The 21,422-nt window shown below is 49.6% G+C and overlaps 1 protein-coding gene across 2 annotated transcripts; it reads right to left on the bottom strand.

Moving 5' to 3' along the window:
- Positions 1 to 2,946: 2,946 nt before the first annotated feature.
- TMEM222 (transmembrane protein 222) lies at positions 2,947 to 13,880 on the bottom strand. 2 transcript variants are annotated; one of them, XM_033115515.1, is made up of 7 exons: positions 13,623 to 13,880; positions 7,937 to 8,021; positions 6,758 to 6,789; positions 6,015 to 6,128; positions 5,402 to 5,498; positions 5,189 to 5,319; positions 2,947 to 4,051 (listed from the first exon to the last, which is right to left on the bottom strand). In XM_033115515.1, the coding sequence occupies exons 1-7, from the start codon at positions 13,814 to 13,816 to the stop codon at positions 3,964 to 3,966; spliced, it is 741 nt and encodes a 246-aa protein (XP_032971406.1). In that variant the 5' UTR covers positions 13,817 to 13,880; the 3' UTR covers positions 2,947 to 3,963. The 2 variants fall into 2 exon arrangements, with proteins under 2 accessions (XP_032971406.1, XP_032971407.1); XM_033115516.1 differs by lacking the exon at positions 6,015 to 6,128 and having other exon boundaries at positions 13,623 to 13,878.
- Between the last annotated feature and the right edge of the window lie 7,542 nt (positions 13,881 to 21,422).

Below are 21,422 nucleotides of genomic sequence, written 5' to 3'. Positions count from 1 at the left end.
GGCCCAAAGTGAGGCTCCCACACCCTAGGGAGCCCCTCTGAGCACCCCATTCTGCTCCCAGATCCTGCCCCATCCTAAGAATGGGTTTGGGCTTTAGATTCTATTTGCTTTGGAACATGAATTGAAGCCATACCAAATCTGATTCCCCAAGTCTGCTTCTTCCACTCTGCCTGTCCTGCTGGTCACTCTTCCAGCCATGGATTAAAGACCAGAGTAGCTCCCAGAGGAGGTGAGGTAAGTAGTGGCCTTTAAATGTAGCCCCAACTGGCCCCTGAAGGTTTCCACCACTCTGAGCACCTGAGGGTCCCTCCTCTTTCCCGGACCCAAGGTCCAGCTTTCCCCATTTAGTTTTTTTGTAAGTCAATCTTATTTTCTGAGCCTCATTTTCCTCATCTGTTAAATGGGGATAATAATCCCTCCTCAGATGGTTTTCACTACAATTCCATGAGATCCCCGCAGGCCCTTCATAAATATACATATACATCTGCATACACAGTGTCAGTGGCTTGCCCATGCAGGAGGGGATCCTGTGATGCCTGCCTCCTCCATCGTCTCCCAGAATGGAAGGAAGGTGGCCAACATCATCCGCACCCCTTGCCATCCCGGTCCCTGCTCCTCCCAAGGATGTTTCTCTAACCCCCAGCCCTACACCTCTCAGCAGCCCTCACGCCTGGAAGGCATGAAATTTTCTTCCTTACTCTTCCAGCGTCTGAATTTCCCTTCCTCTCTCTGATCTTCTATCTTTATAGCTCTGACTCTCCTTGACTTGGATATTTCTGTCCAACTCTCCTGCTGTCAACTCAACCTCAACACTGGCCCTTCCACAACTGAAACCTTATTTTCAAGTTTCCACTTCTGTGAACAGCCCCCATGTCCCGGTCCCTAGGCCTCCTGCTGCTTCCTGCCAGTCAGCAGACTTCCCCACTTCCCTGGGGTGGGGCACTTTCTCATCCGTCCCCCAACTCCCTTGCCCTTCCACTGCCCGGGTCTCAGTCCCTGGAAGCCGCCTCCTCCCTGTCTCCTGGACGCCACATTCAGCCCCTCCATCCCTTTATTGCACAGCTGTCAGAAGACCCTGTTAGCACCCCCACTTGGTCATTCCTCAGCTCCGGAAGGTGTCAGCAGGCAAGCAGGGTACAAATCTGCTCCAAACCAGTCCAGCCTCCATTAGATACTTCCACTGACAGAAGTCTCATTGTTTCCCAAGACAATCTATCCTCCTTTTGGGCTGACCCACCCCTCGGCCTGACTCTCAGGACCCCACCTGGCTCAGAACACCTTCGTTCGCTACATCCTTAGAGCTTTACCATACTGCTGCCTGTCCCTTCAACACCCCAAGCCATCTGTGCTCCCTACTCCACCACTGCAGAATGCTTTCCCCACCTGTTGCCACCCGCTGGGGGCGCCTCAGTGCCTCCGCACTGTGGCCAGTCTCTAGGCAACTCCACAGTCAAGAGGCCCCAGTTCTGGGTTAAAACTGGGGCTCTGCAACATGGCCCCCTGTGGCCTTGGATCAATGACAATCTCTTGAAGCCTCACTCTCTCCCTTTATAGAGCAGGGACAATAGCGGCCATCTCACAGGGTTGTTGTCAGGTGTGTTTCCTTTTCCTGGCTTCCAGCATCCCTTCACTTTCTGTTGGTCCCAGAGCCCCAGTCCTTTGGAGAAACAGCCCCTCCCCTTTCCCTCCTTGTGCTCCAGCGAGGCCATTTCGCAGGGTGGTTCCAAGTGTGGACTCCAGAGCCAGGCTGCTGGGTTTGAACACGGTTCCACTCTTCCTCCCTCTGTGACCTTGAGCAAATCAGTTGACCTCCCTGTGTTTATTTCTTCCTTGGTAAAATGGGGATGGTACACCTCCCTCACAGGGCTGTGGTGAGGATAAATGATCGATACATTATGACAAGGCCTGGGACATAGTGACCACTCTAATTGTTGGGTGATTTTCATGGCACTTATTTATGCAGTCTCTGCAAAGGTAACTGAAAGTTCTGCTAGGCAGAAGCAGTCCTTAAAACTTTTCTATGCATTTTGCTGTGGTTGTCCTTTGTAGTGGAACATTTTCTTTCCCCCAACCAACTCTCAGACAGACCCCAATATGCAAAACAGATTTTTAAAAATGGAATTGCTGACGTGGGAGGGCACACTTCTGTCTAGAGAACCGCCTGGCCTGTGAACCACAGTACTGCAGGGTCTGTACTGCGATGAGCTGACAGACACCTGACCAGGGCTCTGAGGGCTAGCAGCTGGAGCTGTCCTCATGGCATACTCAGGAGAAACACAAAGGGCCCTCTGGATTCACAGACCAAATCCTTTGCTAGTTCAACTGTGACACCTGGCATCGGGCAGGGTGAGGAAAGACTTTACCAAGGCAGTGGCTTTTAAGCTGGGCCTTGGGAAGAAAGGCCACGATGTTAACAGGTGGAAAGCAAAGGACCAGATGTGGGAGGTGCTACAGCGTCTCATTGGAGAGCTGGGTGTAACAAGAGGAGAAAGCCAGAGAAGTGGAGGCTCTGTGGACCAGGACAGTGACCCGATCATTGGGGCTCAGCAAGAACTTGGCAATGTGACTGACAGATATGGTGGGTGCTGGGGCCTGGGGCAAGTCTCTTGGCTTATCCCACACTGTGCACTCCTGCTTGAGGGCAGGTCTGGGGCTCTGCTCTGCCCAGCCCCAACTCCCAATCCTACTGCCAAGTTCCTCCCAACAGGGACTATGGAAGGGGTTTCAATACTCACTTGCCTCAAGGAGAGGAGAAAGCTTTGGGACAGTGGACGAGGAATGGTGGGGAACTCCTAGAGACTGGGCCCAGGGCAGGATATATCTGAAGGATGCTGACATCCCTGTAAGCTCCAGGTACTGAATGAGGACTCAACCAGATCCCTTGCCGGAGGCAGAGGTACCCAAGGAGATACAAACTGAAGTGAGGGGACCACTGAAGGAAGAAAACAAAGACAAGGCACTGACTGGAGTTAAAACTTTATTGTCCTGTCCAGGAAGCCCCACACAAAGGGATCCATGGAGCAGGGTGAGGGGGCAGCATAGGCCCTTCCCACAACTTGAAGAGAAGGGAGACGTGGTGGGTGGGAGGAAACAGCTCCCCTTCAACTCCCTGGTGGTGCTGGCTGCTCTGAGGGCACCCAACATCTTGGACCCATGGGGTGCCATCACCAGTGTAAGGCCCACACCGGGGGCCGGGACCCAGCTTTGTTTACATTGCTCTGATCTACAGGGGGTTACTCTGGACACATGAGCGTCACTCATCTCTCCAGCCTGGCTGGGGAAGCCTAGGCCCCCACTATGGGGAGAAATGAGCCCAAGTACTCGGAGGCCCTGGGAGGGCGGACAGAGGGGGCTGTGTGGGCTGGAGGACCCCAGGAGGTGGGGCACAAACTACCCGTAGTGCAGCTTCTGGCAAACATCAGAAATGGGGGCCCACCCAGCCCTAGTGAACCATTCTAGAGGCCAGTGGTAAAAGCCCCAGGGCAGCTTAGCTTATGGGGACTCCTTAGTGTACCCCACCCACCTCAGGACCGGAGCCCTGGCAGGACAGGCTCCAAATCTAGCTCTGGCCCGTGTTGCCTTGTCTGGTGGGTCCAAATGTCCTCCCGTCCCCCACCAGGCACTGGGCTGAGGCAGAGGGAGCCCAGCACAATGGCAGGAGCAGCTCTACAAAGGGAAGCTAAGGCCTTTCCACCAGATGAACAAGGAGGATGCCCTCAAGGCTGGGGTCACAAGCGTGGGAAGGAGGGACAGGGAACTTCTGAGTGACCAGTGAGACACAACACACCAACGCCCCCGCCCCACGCTCATCCTCAGTCCTATTCCGTCCCACCTAGCCCACACCCTGCGTCAAAACCAGCAGGTCCATCCCTGCCTTTCGGGGTAAGGAGAAAGGATCTGGAACCGAGAGGGGCGGCAGGTGCCTCCTCAGGAGGCTGGTGGGTCCAGGGCCACGGGCAGCCATCACCGCAGGTTAAAGACCAGGCTGACAGTTAAGATGATGCCCAGGAGGAGGATGAAGGGCAGCCAGGTCTTCACGAAGGCCCCGAGACTGTCAGAGGAGAATGGCCGGAAGGCCCCGTCGGTGGGCATGCCACCCAGAGCCCCATCCGTCCAAACCCGGAAGGGGCTCCTGCCCCTGGGGAAGTGCTTGGAACCACTCCCTCACCCCCAAACTTGGTCAACCAATGGACTGGGCCAGGCCTGGCACCCACCATGATCCTGGGCAGGGGCTAGTCCAGGCTCCTAGTGGAGATATGACACGTCTCTGGGTGGGTACAGAAGACATGCCCACCTTCTCTAGGCTTTATTGGCTCCATCCACAATCACCCCTCTCTCTGGGAGAGGTCTCCAGGGAGAGGACCAGGAATTTGTCTGGGCATGGAAGCCAGGAGCGCTGTCTGCCCACAGCCCTCATGTGGGCCCACTGGGAGGGGAGGAGTAAGCAAGTTAGCGCAGTGTTATGGCTGGAGTCAGGGCTCTGGGTTCAATCCTACTTCTCCTCAGGCTGTGTGGCCACATTACAGTCTTCCCAGGGGACCTCTAAAAGCCCTGGACTAAACAAAGACCCCTGAGAGTATTCTTTTCAGAAGCTCTAATGATGAGAGCAGCTAGAGGAACGCTTGGCGAGGTGGCTGGGCTGCCCAGGTGTGCTGGCCCCCAAGTGGGAGGGTCACTCCATCTCTCTGAGCTGCCTTTACCTATGAATTGGGACTAATGCCTTTGATCCCACAGGTTGTGAGGCTGTGGCTGCAAAGGTCCTCCCAGGTCACAACTGGGGCCCACCTGACCGGAACCCCACCTCACACAAGGGATGATGGGAAGGGACCCTGTGGGGCAGTGTACTTGTTCCTCTGACCTGAGCACAGGGCTCTGCACTCAGTCTCCCCGAGGAGACAGAATCATTAGCAAGGACATAACCAAGAACAGCTTCAGCTTAGAGAGGCCAAGGCCGTTACCTTAGATCTCAGGGTGAGCCAGTGACAGGGCTGGTGGGGGGGACCCAGGTGGAGTTGGACTTCGGCACAGCTACCTCCCTCTCCACCAGGAACTCAGCTAATTGTTCTAGAACCTTCACAGCTCCAACCAGCATCTGTTTTGTCCCTGCTGGCTGAAGGACTCCAGAAACGGCCCTGCTTGGATCCTTGGGAGAGCAGCCCCAGGGGAGGGTGGTGGGCGGGAGGCTCACCTGACGTACTTCCCGTAGAGCAGGCAGAAGAAGCAGAGCGTCACCATGTTCCAGTTGGTGCTGTTGTTGTAGCGCATCAGGTTCAGAGCCAACGCCACATGCGAGTGGCAGTTGTCACAGCACAGATTATGCTGGAGATGCAGGAAGGGCGGGGTCAGGCTGGGCTCCCACGCTGTTTCCCGCCCTGGTGCCCCTCAGGAGCGGCTCACCCACCATGCGGTGCTTGTACTCCTCAGAGGCGTCGTGCACAGCTGTGTCCCACGCATTGGGCCCACTAGCGTATACGTGAGCAGGGTCCAACTTCCAGTACCTGAAGGGAGAGGGTGGTTCTGGGCACTGGCTCACCCCCCCTCTGTGCAGGGCCCTGAGCTGGGTGCTGGGGATGCAGGGGTGAGCCAGGTGCAGGGAAAGAGCCACAGAGCAAACAACACAGTGTGACACGTCCAATGCCATGTGGATCCTGGGAAGGACAGGAACTAACTCAGCTGGGGGGTGTAAGATGCTTCCTGGGGGTGACACCTGAGTCTAGTCTGAAGGAAGAGGGGTTAGCAGGAACAGGGCAGGGAGTAGGCATTCTAGGCAGAGGGAATAGCTTGAACAGAGGAAGAGGCACAAAACTGTAGAGCATGTAACCGCGAACTGCTGGAGGGAGGAACAGGGTGATGGGATGCCGGAAGGTGAAGCTGGAGATGCAGGTGGGGCCATATCATAGCGGACTGGAATGTCACCCTAAGGAGTTTGTCCATCAGAAAGCATTCTCCTCATCTCTCCACATGGGAGACTAGGCTGAGTGGGAGAGCAGCCCGCGGAGATAAAGCTCAGAAACCTCGAGCTGGGAGAGACCCCAAAGGTTCTCAGGCCAGGGAGAGCTGGGAGGTCAGAGCGCCCTCTGGCTGCTGTGAGAGGAATGGCTTGGTAGTGGAGCCTAGAGACGGGGGACCTGTGAGAAACCAAAAAGTGGCCTGAGCTGAAGCTGCTCAGGGGTTCCTGCCTGAAAACAGGTACCCTTAAAACTGGCCTGAAAAAGCAGCCTAGCAGCAGATACCCAGCCCAGACGCCCTTTGCCCACATTTCCACTTGTCCAAAGAAGCCAGCAGGCTGCTCTGCTGTGTGGGATACCAACTCCTTGGGTCCCATCCTCCTGGGCGGAGCCTCTGATAACAGAGCACCTGCTGCTGTTCTGGCACTGTCACCCAGCTGAGGTGGGTCCCCCAAGACAGGAAAAATAAAGTTTCCAAATCCCAAGCACACCAGCCATGGCTCCCAGAGGGCTTGAACTTTGCAGCGGAGTTCTAAACAATGCCTGCCTTACACCTTAAATGGCACTGTTTACTCCTGGAGGGGCAGGAGAAAGAGTCTAGGTTTTGGAGGGAGACAGACGTGGGTGTGAGTCCTAGCTCTGCCACTTCCTATGTGATCTTGACCAAGTCTCCCCTTTCCTCACCCTTCCAATGGAGCTGAAAACACGACCTTGCACAGCTAAGGCAAGGCCTAGATGGCCTGTGGATAAAGGACCCCGCCAGGAGGAACCTGGCCGTACGGCTGGTCACATGGGTGTTCATCACTTACTTGGCAGGCTTCCCAAAGGCCATGTTGTCTTCCTGTTGAGGGACAAGAGCAGAGGTCAGTGGGGAACCTGCACGTCGCTCAGAAGATAGAGCTGGGTTGGTGGTGGAAGTGCACTGACTTAGGAGGAGGTATGTCGCATGGGCAGAAATGGCCCCGGGCCCTGCTCTGGGCTTGGTTGGTAGCTGAAATGCCAGCAGCAGCTTTTCTGTGGGCAGAAGGCAGTGTGGCAGGAATGCACAGAGCAACAAACCCTGAGACCAAAGACTCCAGATGCCAGCCAGGAGTGCCCTTTGGTGTGGCTCCCAGGTAATTCTCTCACCCTCTCTGGGCCTTATTTTCTCCATGTCCTCTGGTCAATCGCTCATCTTTGATCCCAGGGAGGCAGTTTCCTCTGTGGTATCAACAAGGACAGCCTCTGACCTCCTGACCCGACAGTGCTGTCCACACGGAGAGCCCTTCTCTGCATCTGGCAGTCTGACTGCATTCAGAGCAGGACGGGGAAAGGAAGGGGGGCTTGAGCGGCCTCCCGAGTCCTGGACCTGCCACATAGGATGTGCAGTATGCTGACCGAGCTGGTCAAAGACAAATTATCATAAATGTGTACGCCAGTGAAAGTAATGGATATGAAAAGACATTTGTCATGTTAAGAGGATCATGACGACTATTAATATGACAGGCTGGTGCCACCACACCTTCATTCCAGCCTTTGATGATGCTGCCTGTGCATCTGGAGCAAGCCCACGGACCCCATCTTGGGCACAACCCCAGAAACAGACCTGAGGACACAGCTGATCCAGTCTAGAAGGCCCACCCATCCCCCAGGGAAGCATGTTAGCCTCCCCTGTGTCCCCACCTTGTGACTCCCACCTTCTGAAGGTCCAGAGATGTGGTTCCTGGATGGTCTGACTCTCCACTCTTGCCTCTAACCCCTACCCATGTCTCGGTACCCAAGGGGTGGGCAAAGGGCTGGGTCAGTTACTTAAGAATCCTTCTGGCCACACTGCCCTCCTGGCCTGTCCTAGAGGCAAGAGAAGGGGTAAAGGGGTCAAACACTGGTGAGGAGCAGAGGGCCAGGGCCAGGGCTGCGTGCTATCTGCATTCTCTTGGCTTTCGGGGAGATAAGGCCAACCTTCCATGTAAGGTTTGGAACCCTCCAGAGGGTGTGGAGTGGGGACTCACCGAGACAAAGTAGGGGCCAGCGAAGTCCCGAATGACTCCTGTGGATGTGCAGATGCCCATGTGGCCGATGATGGGGAAAAACCACCTGTCAGGAAAAAAGGACAGGGAAGGACCAGAGCTTACGGCGGGTCTTTCAGTCGGTTAGATAACACTGGGACACTCCGCCCAGTGTGAGGGCCGTGACTGTAACATTGTGTGACGAATGCCATTAGGGTGGCCGGAGGGGCTGGAGAAGCAAATAAACAGCGCAGTGGGATGCCCCTCCTCTTAGTCATCCTCCCCACTCCACCCTGAATGCTGTAACTGAAAGGACGGAAACACAGAGGAGCAGCTGGACCTCTCATTCACTGCTGGTGGGAGTGTAAATTGTTTCTGCCACTTTTGAAAACCCGGCCGTGTACTCTATGCCTCAGCAATCCACCTCAGAGTACACACCCAACAGAAACGAATGCTCACAAAAGGCCTGCACGAGCATGTTCACAGCACCTTTGTCTAAAATAGCTGGAAATGTTTGTCAAAACTCATTGAACTGCATACTTCAAATATGTGAACTTTATTATATATAAATTGTATCTCAGTAAAGTTGATTTAAAAAACAGCTGGAAATAATCCAAATGTCCAACAATAGTAAAACGAGTAAGTAAACTAGGGGTACAGCCATATAATATCAAGTAATAATGAAAAAGAACAAACATCTGCTACCCACAACACAGATTCTCACAGATATAAGGCAGTGAAAGAAACATTACACAAAGGTACATACATATTATTCTATTTATATGAAGTTCAAGGAAAGGCAAAAGTAATCTATGGCGCTAGAATGCAAGAGGGGTGACCTGTGTGGTAGAATTGACTGGCACAAGGGAGCCTTTTGGGTACCAGCAATGTTATCTATCTTGAGCTGTGTGACGTAAGTGCACACATATGCAAAAATCCATTTTGCCCTATACTTAAGATTTATATGCTTTATAGTATATGTTATGTATCAATAAAATTTTTTTTTTTAAGGTGCGGAAGGCATTTAAACCAATCTATGGGTGGGAGGTTGGTGGTTAGGGGGGAGTTCAGAGGTTTCCCTGAGGAAACGATGAAGACACAATATGTGCAAGGGTAGAGATCAGGACAAAAACATGGTGCATTCCAGGAACTAAAAGTTCAAATTCTTAAAAGGCATGGGGAGTTTTTAAAACTCAAATCTCAGATGGATCCCAATATACAAAACACCCAGGAACCCCAGATCTGTCTGTTGTCTGAGAACCATGGCTCGAAAGGCCTAGGTGCTGGAGAGGCAGATCCATTTAAGGATTCACAGGGCCAGTGGCCAAGTTCTGGTCTGGTCTCCAGCCTACACCCTGCTAGGGAGGTGGTGGCAAAACCCACAGAGATGCAGCTCAAGAAAGCTATTACAGGGGGCTGGGGCAGTCAGCAAAGACTTCACAGAGCAGCTGACTTTTAACCCTGACCTGTGAAAAAACAGGATGTCAACAGGCAGAAAGCAAAACTCCGAAGCAGCCAAGTGCTGCACGTGTTTGGAGCATGGGAGGGGGGAACAGGAATGGCGGGAAGGAGGGCAGCCAGTTCAGAGGCTATTCTGGAATACTGGTAAGAGATGAGGGTGGTCCTGACTAGAGTATTGGTGATGGGGTGGTGAAAAGCAGATGATTCAAAAGGTCTTTAAAAGAAAGACTGGGCAGTTGTATGACTCTCTATAGGACAGGTCTTCCGGGTCAGCATCTTGAGCCCTTGAGAGGATGGTGGGGCCAGAGAGGTCTTTTGAGAACATAATTCAGATTCCATCATTCCTTTGCTTAACATCCATTAATGGCTTCCTATTATACTCCTAACAGTTTGACCTTGAAATCACATCATGCCTCTCTTTAGCTACACTGCCTGCTTCTGGTTCCCCAGACACACCAAATGCTCATCCCATTTCAATGCTTATTTTGCATTTGCCTCAGCCCAGAACACACCTCCCCCAGAGCTTCCCAGTGCTGGCTGTCTCATTGTTCAGACCTCAGCTCTACTGTAACTTCGGAGGTCTTCCCTGACCGTGCCTTCTAGAGTAGCCACAAACAAGCCCAGGCACCTCAGGTCCCATTACTCTGCTTTAATTTCTTCTGAGTATCTACTACTTCCTACAAGGATCTTGTTTACTTACATGGTTACTGTCTTTCTTTCCCTGCTGGTATGTAAACTCCAAGAGAGCAGGATTTTTCTCTTATTAGAGTATCTCCCAGGGCAGTGCCTGACCCACAGCTGGAGCTAAGTAGTCACTGACTAGATTATGAATGGATGAATGCATGAATGAATGCCCTGCATTTAAGAGTAGAGTAAGGCTCTAAGTCAGACCTGGGTTGAGTCCTGACTTTGTTTTAAATGAGTTACTCATTCCCATCTGTCAGTAAGAGGTGGATAACAATTAATTACCTCAATGGAGGGCTACTGTGAGGATTAAATAGGATATGCTTGCAAAGTGCTTTGCACACTTCCTTGTACTTGGTAGTTGTTCAATGTTGTTACGAGATGGTCCATAAATACTTGTTATCTGATTGGCTGGACTGGCATAGAGTAAGTTGATGAGACCCACAGTGGCCACAGGATGGACTCTCAGAATTATGGGAAAGTAGCTTCTCTGACCCTGACCTCAGGACCCCTCCCCCACCCCAATGCCTTTCATCTAGTTGGGGAGGTCTGGGTTTGACCAGACTTCCACATCTCACGGCTGTGTTGGCAGCTGCTGATGGAAATTAAGAGTAAAGGCTGGAGACAATAGCAGGGTCCTGTGCCCGGGGGAGCCCCAAAGAAGAAACTCTCAAAGTACATATCAGTCTGGAAGCTTCATGAAGGCAAGCTGCTTTGTGGACTACTGTCTATGCACACCTAGGACATAATAGGTCCTCAAAAACTACTGAATGAATGAATGGAATTACTGATCCTGGAACTTCTATCTGGAAAGGTAGAGTATCTCAGTAGAAAAAGCCCCATGCTGGCTTCTAAGCCTTTATTTCCCCATCTATAAAGTGGGGGTGACAGTATCTATTTTCATTAGGTTGATGTAAGGACTGAATGAGATAGTGCATATAACATGTTTGGCCCAGAACAGAATAAGTATCCAATCTTAGCTGTTTTGATGAGCAACAGTAGCTATTATCTGGCTTTCCATGCAGAATTATTGGTATCTCTGAGGGGGTGGACAGGTCTTTGGATTCAGCTCTCTTCTCTGACTCCCCCTCCAAAGACAGAAGGCAGTTCCTTGTGCCACATTTTCCCCTCGTATTGCATTCTAGGTCAGCAATCATCACAACGCACGATGATGGTGAGTTTACACGTCTCTTCTCTCCCTCCTGCTGGAGGGCAAGTCCTTTGACAGGGACATGAGCCCTTTGACGGGGTGCTACTATGAACATCTGTACATAGATCTGAATAGAAATGGGGTATGGACTGCTTCAAGCCCAGATGAATGGGGATGTTTCCAGCTCTCTAAAGAGCAGAGGACTCCACAAATGGGTTTTTGAGAATAGAAAAAAACCAAAGAGATCTTAGGCTAACAAGACAGGTTTTTGCAAAACCAATACATTCTCTATCCCTCCCAGTTATTCATTCTTCCATTAACATTTTATTTTCTTCATAGCACAAACCACTATCAGAAGTTCTCTTATTAGTTTACTTGTTTACTATCTCTTTCCACCATGATTTAAACTCTATGACAGCAGGAATCATGTCTTGTTTATTCACCACTGTATATTCTTATCACCAAGAACTACTCTGGGCACATAAAAGTAACTTAGCTAATTCGTTAAGAGAACATTGAATGAATTAATGAACATACTTTCTTAAAAAATTTATTTTTAAAGGAGTCAGACTTGGATGTTCTTTAACAAATGCACAAGCATTTGAAAACGCAAAACAACTGAAGTATTTTTATATAAGACAAAAATTAAGGTCATTTTAGGACTGGCAGCATATAAGGCCAAAAATAATCCCTTCTCCATACCAACTGGCTGCTTTTCATAGAGAAAACAAATCTATCCCATCAGGTGAGAGGGGACAGGATGCAGTCAAAAGAGTGCAAGTTATGAAGGCAGCAGACTGAGTTTGCGATGCCTTCGCTTATTGGCGTGTGACCCTGATCAAAACATTTAATGATAGAAGCTCACCTTCATCATCTAAGATAATTCCTACCTTAGAAAGTGGCTGTGAAATTCAGAGAAAATGGGTGTGAAAGAGATTGGCTAACTGTCCAGCACTATGAGGAGTGGTTATTATCAGCTGTCAAGGCTGAAGCAGGAGGGCAAACCAGCTCCCCTGCCCAGAAGCTCTTCGCTAAAAGGCAGCAGCACTGCCTGAGCACCTGCTTTGTCTCCTGATAAAGGCTAATGCATTGCGTGTAGAGCACCCCTGGACGCTGTTAAAATGAGTTTTGTGTGAGCAAGACTGACTCCATATTGAATGAGCAAGAGTAACTCCATTTTGGACACGTGCAGAGAACTTAGCAGACAATGCCCAGGTAGCTGCTTGGTTGCCCTGGTAATTGAGTGTAACCAGCTACACTCAAAAGGTCTGCTCTGAAGAGGACAGTCAGGGTCTCTGGCTGGCTGCCTTGATAAGGCGATGTCAGAAAGGCACTCAGAACTGCATTTAGAACTGAGGCCGTTTGCAGCTCAGAGAGCTGGTCTGGACTGAGAGGTGACCACGCTGTCACTCTGCTCCGAGAACCCTCCACTCTGCTCTGCTCTGCTTGTACAGAACCTCTGCTGGACCGACCTCCCGGACCAGCCACTCTTCCTTGCTCCACGACGAGGACTCTGATTGACTTTGGGACTGGTTCATTACTCTATTTGACCCAATTATTGTATTACTCTGTGTGCTTTTACTGTTTGGTGTGTTGATGATTAATGTTTGAGTAAACATACTGAAAGGCATTTAAGATCTTGTGTGCTCTGTTCTTCGCTCGTGCCACAGCTACCGCCGAGGCCTCAGTCAGTGCCAACTAGATCCTGAGGGTCTGGGAGTCTCTTGGGGGTTAGTCCCCCTGACTTGCAGGAAGAGACTGCAGCATGGACTGAGCCTAGCAGTCGCTTGTGACACACAGAAAGAACCTTGGTCTGGGAGGCAAACATCCTAGGACCTAAACATGCTTTGCAACTGAGATGTGTGTAGTCTCCAGTCTCATCTGTGAGACAAAGGGTTGGACGCGCAGATCTCGGGGGTGGGGGGGCCCTTTCAATGTTGACATCCCAGGAGCCGGTGTGGTCCCAACTAAACTCCTCCAGACCCGGCAGGACGTCTTATTGATTACTTGCGTTCACTTGCGTTTAGGAAGTGATCAGCAAGCATTTGCTCGTTGAATGAATGAAACCAGTGAATGAATGAAGATGTCTCCTCGGACCGGGATAAGGGCCCCTCTTCGGTAGGAGCTTCCCAGCCACAGAGCCTTTTCCGCAAGTCTACAACTGTCTTTCTCCCTGACTAGACCGGTGCAATGAGAGCGGGGAGCGTGTCCCATCGTCAGGAGAAACTGGCACCGCGCGGGTGGCGGGTTTATAGTGACCGGGCGAGGCCTACGAGTCGGAATGAGGGAAGGGCCTGTTGCGCGTCGCGGCCCGAGGCTGGCCCGAGGCGGTCCCAGGACGCCGCGCGGGCCCGGGCTCTCCCAATTCCCGGGCAGACGCCGGAGGAGACTCACGTGAGCACCGGGATAGGCGTCCACACCACGCAGTAAGGGAAGCGGCTCCGCTCCACGTCCATGGTGCCGACGCCGGAGCAGTTAAATTGCTTCTTGTCCGTCTCGGCCGCCGTTGGTGCCTCCACTTCCGCCATTCCGGGCGGGGGTGGCGGCGGCGGCAACAGGAGCGGCGAATTCCCTTCCGCTTCCGCCATACCGCGCGCGTCCCGCTCCGGTGGCACCTACTCCGGCGCCACTTTATCCGTGGCGTCACTTCCCGAAGGTGGAGTCCGCCTGGCTTGGCCTTCCCCCCGGGAATTGGAGCCGTGGGCCTCTGGGCCCGGCCTGCTTGTCGTTCTGCGCCCCCCTCCCCGCCCCCGCCAGGCTTCCCCCGCCGCCCGTGTCGCCTGCCAGCACCGCGCGGGTTTGCGCCTACACTGCCCACAGGCAGCGCACAGTCTAGCGCGGAGACCCACCAAGAACTCTGTAATTCAGTACGCTGAGGGGTCCTAAAAGGTGTGGTACAGTCTCTTTATTGAACACGTCTTCGGTATTTTTAATGCCCATAAATTGGTTAGACATGCGAATTTAGGGATTTCCCCCAGGTTACAAGTAAGCGATTAAGGCTCCGGGTGAGGTGAGTGGCCACGACACAAACCCAAGTCTGTCTTTCTTGTCCTTTCATTTTGTGATCTCTCACGAGATAGTGGTAGCATAAAGTGAGGACAGACTAAAATATTGTGTGGTGTGTATAGAAGTAGGGGAGAATTGCCCTAAGATATCTGAGCTGTCTTAATGTTTGCCAGGTGGCACGGTGGTGGGAGTGGAGGGCTGCGTGCAGCCTTGCAAAGAAAGGCCTTGCCCAGCAGTGTGTGAATATCACCTGTGGCTGGAGTAAATCACGAGGTCTTACGTGTGATTCGGTCCCTTCATTATACAGATGGGGAAACTGAGGCTCAGGGAAGTTAAGTAATTGTCTGAGATCACACACAACCATATAAAGAAGCCAGTCTCAAATGTTGGATTCTTTGGGCTTTTTAAAGGATGCCAAGATAGACAAAGAAAATAGAATCTGCTGGCGTAGAAAGTGAAAATGGGGGGACAAATAGGAAGGCAGCAGCTAAAAATCAGGCGAGAGGGAGATATGGACAAATCCATTCAGGAAAGTGAGATCCATGCTTTGTTGGGAAGGTCTGTCTTCCACTGAAATACCCTCCCTCAATGACCATCTACAGAAAGGCTGCTGTCCTGTTTTTAGCACCTAATATTTTAATGCATTGGGGCGGGGGGGGGGGGGGGGCGGGCGCATGTCTTTCTCTGTTATAGAACTTGATTTCAGTAGCTAGCATAGTTCCTAGTACAGGGCAGATGCCCACTAGATGTTTATTGATTTATTGAAGGATTGAACAGATGTTTTATAAAGACCTCATAGGTATCACAGCTGAAAATGATTCTAACCCACTCAAAATTCTTTTGAGTATGTTTGTGCCTCTTCTGTGACCCATGTGTAATGTATGATCCTTGCAGGGCGGCAACCAGCACCTAGCACAGTGTTTGGAATACATTAGGTGTGCAGTATATGTTTGTTGAATGAATAAATTATATTACTTACCTATTCAATCATTATAGCTGTCCCATCTCCTGAATCACAGGCTCTGAGGAAGGTCTGTGCCTTAGACATTCCTCTACCATCACCGTCAAACCATAGTTCTAACACAGGGCTATTGGGTGCCCTTTAAACACTTACTGTGTGTATGGATGAATAAACAACCTAAGTCTTTCTTAGGGCCTCCCACAAATTTGGTAGTACTAACACAAGTATTGCATTTAATCTGACAACCTTCAGTGGCTTCCCATTGCACTTCAAATAAAATACACAAATATCTTACATTGTTCTACAGTCCCTGCTTCTGGACCATGCCCTTTTCTTATTTGTTCACTATGTTTCAGCCACCCTGGCCTTTTTTCAGTTCTTCCTGTGTGCCATGCTCTTTCATACCCCAGGAACTTGGCACACACTGTTCTCCTCTGATTGAAATCCCCCCTCCCTCCTGCCCCCAACACCTAACTGGCTAGCTTCCATTTATCCTTCAAGTCTCATATTAAATGTTGCCTTCTCAGAGAGCCCCTCCCTGGCTGCCAATCTAAACTAGAAAGTCCCTGTTAATCTCCCTTGGAACACCCTGTTCTTTTCCTTCACAGCACATTTGTAGCTGTGTATTGTTAGACTCCCCCACTAGGCTGGAAACTCCTTGTTCACTTCTGTAAAGCCAGTGCCTAGTAGTGTCTAGCACATAGCATTTGCTTAATAAATATTTGCTAAACTGAATGAATGGCAAATACTTACTACCTTGGTGTCACTTGCTTGCTACAGAAGTTCTAAGGGCAGGAACCTAGCTTTGTCATCTGCTGCCTCTCAGTGCCTCAGCTTTTTTAAAGGGCCCATGGAGGTTGGTGGGCACAGTGCTCAGGAGTAGGGTCTGACCAGAGAGCCCTGGCTTTCTTCCCGATGGGCTGCACCATCCTACCCTTGGCTTAGGCGGGTGCAGAAGCAGGCACATGAGGAGGGCCAGGTACCTAGAGGGAGAAGCCAGTTCCTCCTCTTGCTCCTCTGGGGCCCCTCCCCCAGGCTTGTTCCCCACCACATACACATCACCTTGGTTCTCTCACCCAATGTAAAAACCTTCCTGGCCTGTGCCCTTGCCTCCTCTGCTGCCACCACCCCTATCACCCACAGACAGATGGGAAATCTCCATCAAAGATTAACACTTCCTTCCAGGCTCAGGATCACAGCGGGGTCCTGGAAGAAGTTCCTCTAACAGAGAGCTCAGGATAGGATTGATAGGGCTCATAGCTACCCCTCCCCCCAATACACACATACACCACCGAGACCTAAAATAGGAATGACCATCTGGATCCACTCACAGGGCTGGCTGGGGGAGGGAAGGAGGGCAGAGCTGGAACTGTCAAACTGGGAAAGCTTCGAGGGTAAGATGTTGCTTGTCTGAAGGGTGAACTCAGGGCACCCCCTCCACTGGCCCCATGTATGAATCCCCAGGGCTCATATATCACCTTCTTCAGGCCATCTCACTCCTCATCCTGGCATTCAAGGCCCCCATGGTCTGGCCCCAAATCCCAACCTTCTTTTCCAGCCTCATCTCTCACTGTCTTTCTCAGGACTTCACCTCAATGTGATGTCTGCCCTTGAGAGAATGGAGCCCCGCGCTACATACCTCATGTCTTTGCTCACACTGTTCCTTCAGCAGAATGCCCTTCCCCTACTCTCCTACACCACTTTCAAGGTTTCTGGCAAATGTTCCCTCTTTGCTCCCAGAGCACGGAGCCTGTGTTTCTACCTATTGAATATTCATGTGTACTTGTATTAGCATTAGCTGTTTGCATGTCTGCCTCCCCCAGGAGACTGTGAACTCCTTGAGAAGGGGACTGGACCTATAGGTCCCTGTATTCAGCACAGCACCCAGAAGATAGGAAGTGCTTAGGGAATGTCACTGGAGCTATTTGTTGGCCATAGATTGTCTCCTTTAAGGCTCTGGGGAAGAACCACCTCAATCAATAACCCGGGAAGCAGGGCTGAGTCAGGGCAATCACCGCTGCAGATTGGCGGAACTGCGGGGCGTGATGTAGTGTGTGTGGTGTGTGGGAGGACAGTGTCCTCTCTCTTGCAGCCTTCCTGCTTCTGTTCCATTCATTGCCTTCTCTGGCTCCTGGAGACTGGCGGTCACCCCATGAAACCCTTAACTGTCTTCCAGCATGGCTCCTAACTTTCTGTGATTAGAAGGGGACCATTTGAGAACAGACCCTCTGACCCCTTAGACATCAGAGTTTACAAAATGACTTCCTTTTCCATTCCATTTTATAGATGGGCAAACTTACCCAAGATTATCGAAAACACAGCGGAGCCCAGAATCTAAGTCTCTTACTCCCAGGTGGGCAGTAAAGCACCATGGTTAAATAGGTGAACTCATGAGTGAGCCAGCAAGCCCAGGGTTTGAACCTCTGTCAGTGGTTGTCATATGTTAGGAAAGTAATTGAACCTGTCGGGGCATCAGTTTCTTCCTCTCTAAAATGGGAAATGGTAATTCATGTCTTGTGAATAACAGTTCCTGGCCCAAAATAAACAGTCAATGTTAGCTATTATAGCAGTTAAAACCACACATCTCCATTGTAGGACTCAAAAAGCACTTTGATGTGCATAATCTCACTGTGATTTGGAGCCTCCTTACAATGTGGTGAAGTAACTAGAGCAGGTATTGTAACACCCATTTTACCGATGAGGAGAATGAGTCCGGAGAGGTTCAGAAACTTTCCCGAGGTCTAAGCACGGATTAGGCAGAGCTGGAGTTCTGAAACTTCACCCCGGGTTTCCTCCGCTGGTGACCTCTTTTAGGGCCATTAAAGAATGAGGAGGCCAGCCTGAGATTCTGTAAATCACCATAAAATAGGTGCAAACTATGGCCTCCTTAGGACCAGGACCTATTTTGTATATAAAAACAGGAATGGCTTGGGAGCAGGAGGCAGAAGAACAAGACCAAACAATAGAAAGTCTCATGCCTGCCACTGTGTCCATCAGAATGCCTTCCTCCTACCTGCCTCCCCTGCCAGACAGAGCCTGGCACACAGCAGGGCACTAGATGGCAGAATGTACAGGGGAGGACTCACAGTTCCCAGTGAAATCCAATGTGAAGGGACCATGCACAACCCCCATTATTTTCTATTCCCCATCTTCCAGATACGGTGCATGGTCCAGGAGGGCAGGTCTGTTGTGTGCATTTTCATTAAGCCAAAGCCAGACATGTGGCAGGAGCTCAAAAAGTATCATGACATTAAATAAAATGATTTTTAAGGAATTGGCCAGGAGTCAGATTAGGGATCCAGTCCTGGTTTTGCTTCTAGTTCACTGGGGTCCTTAGGCAGCCCATCCCTTTTTCCTGCCCCTATTTGTACAATACAGGATCGGACTAGATCAGTGGTTCTCAGGCTGTGGTGGTAATTAGAATGAGATGCTTAAAACAAGGGACGGATGCCTGGACCCCACCTAAGACCAATTAAAACAGACTCTCTGGGGTGGCGCATGGGTAGTTTTTAAAGTATTCTGGGTGATTTTGATGTACAGCCAGGGCTAAGAACCTCTGAGCTAGATGATTTCTACATGGCTTTTAAGTTCTGCAAACACATTGCTAAGCATCAAGACCGCCAGCCGCAGGCCTCTGGGGCCACACCTGTCCATCACAAACATAGGGGTCCCAATTCGAATGTCTATTTTGCTATCCACTCACTGTGTGGGTTTATCAGAGCCCCAGGCTCCCTATCAGCATGGCTGGTGAGAGCTTTGGATGAGTCACACATGCGGAAGCACATTAAAAATGGAGCACCACGGATCTTTTCAGTCTCTACAGTTTTGCCTTTTCCAGAATGTCATGTCGTGGGAATCATATACTGTGGCTTTCAGACTAGCTTCTTTCACTAAGTAATATGCATTTCAGGTTTCTCCATGTCTCTGTGGCTTGAGAGCTCATTTCTTTTTTATCATTAAATAATATTCCATTGTATGGCTGTGCGTTTTGAAGGAGTTCTTGGTTGCTTCCAGATTTTGGCAATTATGAATAAAGCTGCTGTAAACATTCGCATAGGTTTTTACATGGACTTCAAATTTTCAAGTCATTTAGGTAAATACTAAGGAGAGCAATTACTGGATCCTACGGTAAGACTATATTTCACTTTGTAAGAAACTGCCAAACCGTCTTCCAAAGTGGCTGCACCATTTTGCATCCCACCGGCAATGAGAGTTCCGGTTGCTCCACATCCTCACCAGCATTTGGGGTTGTCAGTTTTCTGGATTCCAGCCATCCTACTCGGTGTGTAGTACTATTTCATTGTTGATTTAATGTGCAATTCCCTAATGACATAATGGCTGAGCATCTTTTCATGTTTACTAGTCACCTGTATATCCTCTTTGTGAGGTGCCCATTCAGATATTTTGTCTTTTAAATTGGGCTGTTTTCATATTGTTGAGTTCTTTGTATTATTTTGGATACAAATTTTTTATTTGGTATATTTTGCAAATATCTTCTCTGTCCTTGTCTTTTTCATTCTCTTAACAGTGATTTCCTAGAAGATTTTTATTTTCTAGATGATGTGCTTTTTAATTTTTAGACCATAGAGCAGAAGTTTTTAATGAAGTCCAACTTAACAATTTTTTCCCCCATAGATTGTGCTGTTTACATTGTATCTAAAAACTCATTGCCAAACCCAGGGTCACCTAGGTTTTCTCCTGTTTATCTTCTAGAAGTTTTATCCCTTTGTGTTTTACATTTAGGTCTATGATCCATTTTGAGTTAATTTTTGTGACTGACGTAAAGTCAGTGTTTAGATCCATTTTTTTTTTTTTTGCATGTAGATATCCAATTGTTCCAGCACTACGTGTTGAAAAGATTATCATTTCTACATTGAGTTGACTTTGCTCCTTTGTCAAACATCAGTTGACTATATTTGTGTGGATCTACTTCCTGGTTCTCTATTCATTCCATTGATTTGTCTATTCCTTTGTCAAGACCACACAGCCTTGATTATTGTAGCTTTATGGTAAGTCTTGAGGTCGGGTAACATTAATCCTTCGACTTTGTTCTTCTTTGACTCTGTTATTTGTGTTGGCTATTCTGGGTCTTTTGCCTCTCTGTATAAACTTAACTATCAATTTGTCGATATTCACAAAATAACTTGCTGGGATTTTGGGATTTCACTGAAGCTACAGATCAAGTTGGGAAGAAATGACTTCTTAATAATGCTGTGTCTTCCTATCCATGAACATGGAATATCTCTTCATTTATTTTGATTTTGATTTCTTTCATTAGAGTTTTGTAGTTTTCCTCATATAGATCTTGTACATATTTTGTCAGATTTAATCCTAAATACTTTTTTTGGGGGGCGGTGGTGCTTATGAAGGCTGAATAGGTGGCGCACGGGATTTTTAGGGCAGTGAACTCTTCTGTATGATACTGTAATGGTGGATACATGACATTATGCATCTGTCAAAACCCACAGAACTGTACAATACAAAGAGTGAACCCTAATGTAAACTATGGACTTTAGTTAATATTAATGCATCAATATTAGTTCATTAATTGTAACATGTAACCCACGAACACAAATGTTAATCACAGGGGGAAATGAGCCAGGGAGAGAGGAGGTAACTGGGACTCTCAGTACTATCTGCTCAATTTTCTGTAAGCTTAAAACTGCTTTAAAAAATAAAGTCTATTACTTAAAAAGAAAAAAAAAGGGGGTACTGACTCCAAATGAAAAGGAGGCCTTGGTGAAGTCTTCCAATGGCTCCTCCTTGCTTACAGGATCAATCCTACAGTCTCTGACCAAGCACACGGAGTCCTCCACAGCTTGGGTGCCCCTTCAATCCACGGGCCACGCCACTCTCTGCAATGCAGATGAACTGAAGGCTCTGTGAGGAATCTGGGACTTTACACTACTCTTGGTCTGGAACATTGTCCCTCCCTTGCCTAGTCTGCAAATGTTTTGAAAAACCTTATGCAGACTTCAATTTAAGAACAGAGGAATGACACCAGCCCACAGCACCTGCATCATACCACCGCCTATTGTGCTTCTGGCAGGACCTCTTTCCTGTCTGTCTCCTGCACTAAACCGAGCATATCCTGCTGGCCCCAGTCTGGTTCTTTCCAAGTGTACAAACAGAAGAATCACAAAGTTTCACTAGTGAAGCTATTGCTCCCACAGTACTGAAACACAGTTCCCAAACGGTGCATCAAGGCACCTTAGGGTGCCACAGCA

Source organism: Rhinolophus ferrumequinum, chromosome 9 (genome assembly GCF_004115265.2).
Source record: "Rhinolophus ferrumequinum isolate MPI-CBG mRhiFer1 chromosome 9, mRhiFer1_v1.p, whole genome shotgun sequence".
Taxonomy (NCBI): Eukaryota; Metazoa; Chordata; class Mammalia; order Chiroptera; family Rhinolophidae; genus Rhinolophus; species Rhinolophus ferrumequinum.
This window is presented reverse-complemented; position numbering and strand designations above follow the sequence as displayed.

What these genes read in the sequence shown, in the direction of transcription:
- TMEM222 (XM_033115515.1), bottom strand. Translation starts at nt 13,816, where the DNA reads ATGGCGGAAGCGGAAGGGAATTCGCCGCTCCTGTTGCCGCCGCCGCCA. An exon ending in GCCTTTGGGAAGCCTGCCAA is followed by an intron (nt 6,129 to 6,757) that starts GTAAGTGATGAA and finishes GGTTTCTCACAG; the next exon opens with GTCCCCCGTCTCTAGGCTCC. An exon ending in CTCTACGGGAAGTACGTCAG is followed by an intron (nt 4,052 to 5,188) that starts GTGAGCCTCCCG and finishes CTCCTCTGACAG; the next exon opens with TCTCGGGGCCTTCGTGAAGA.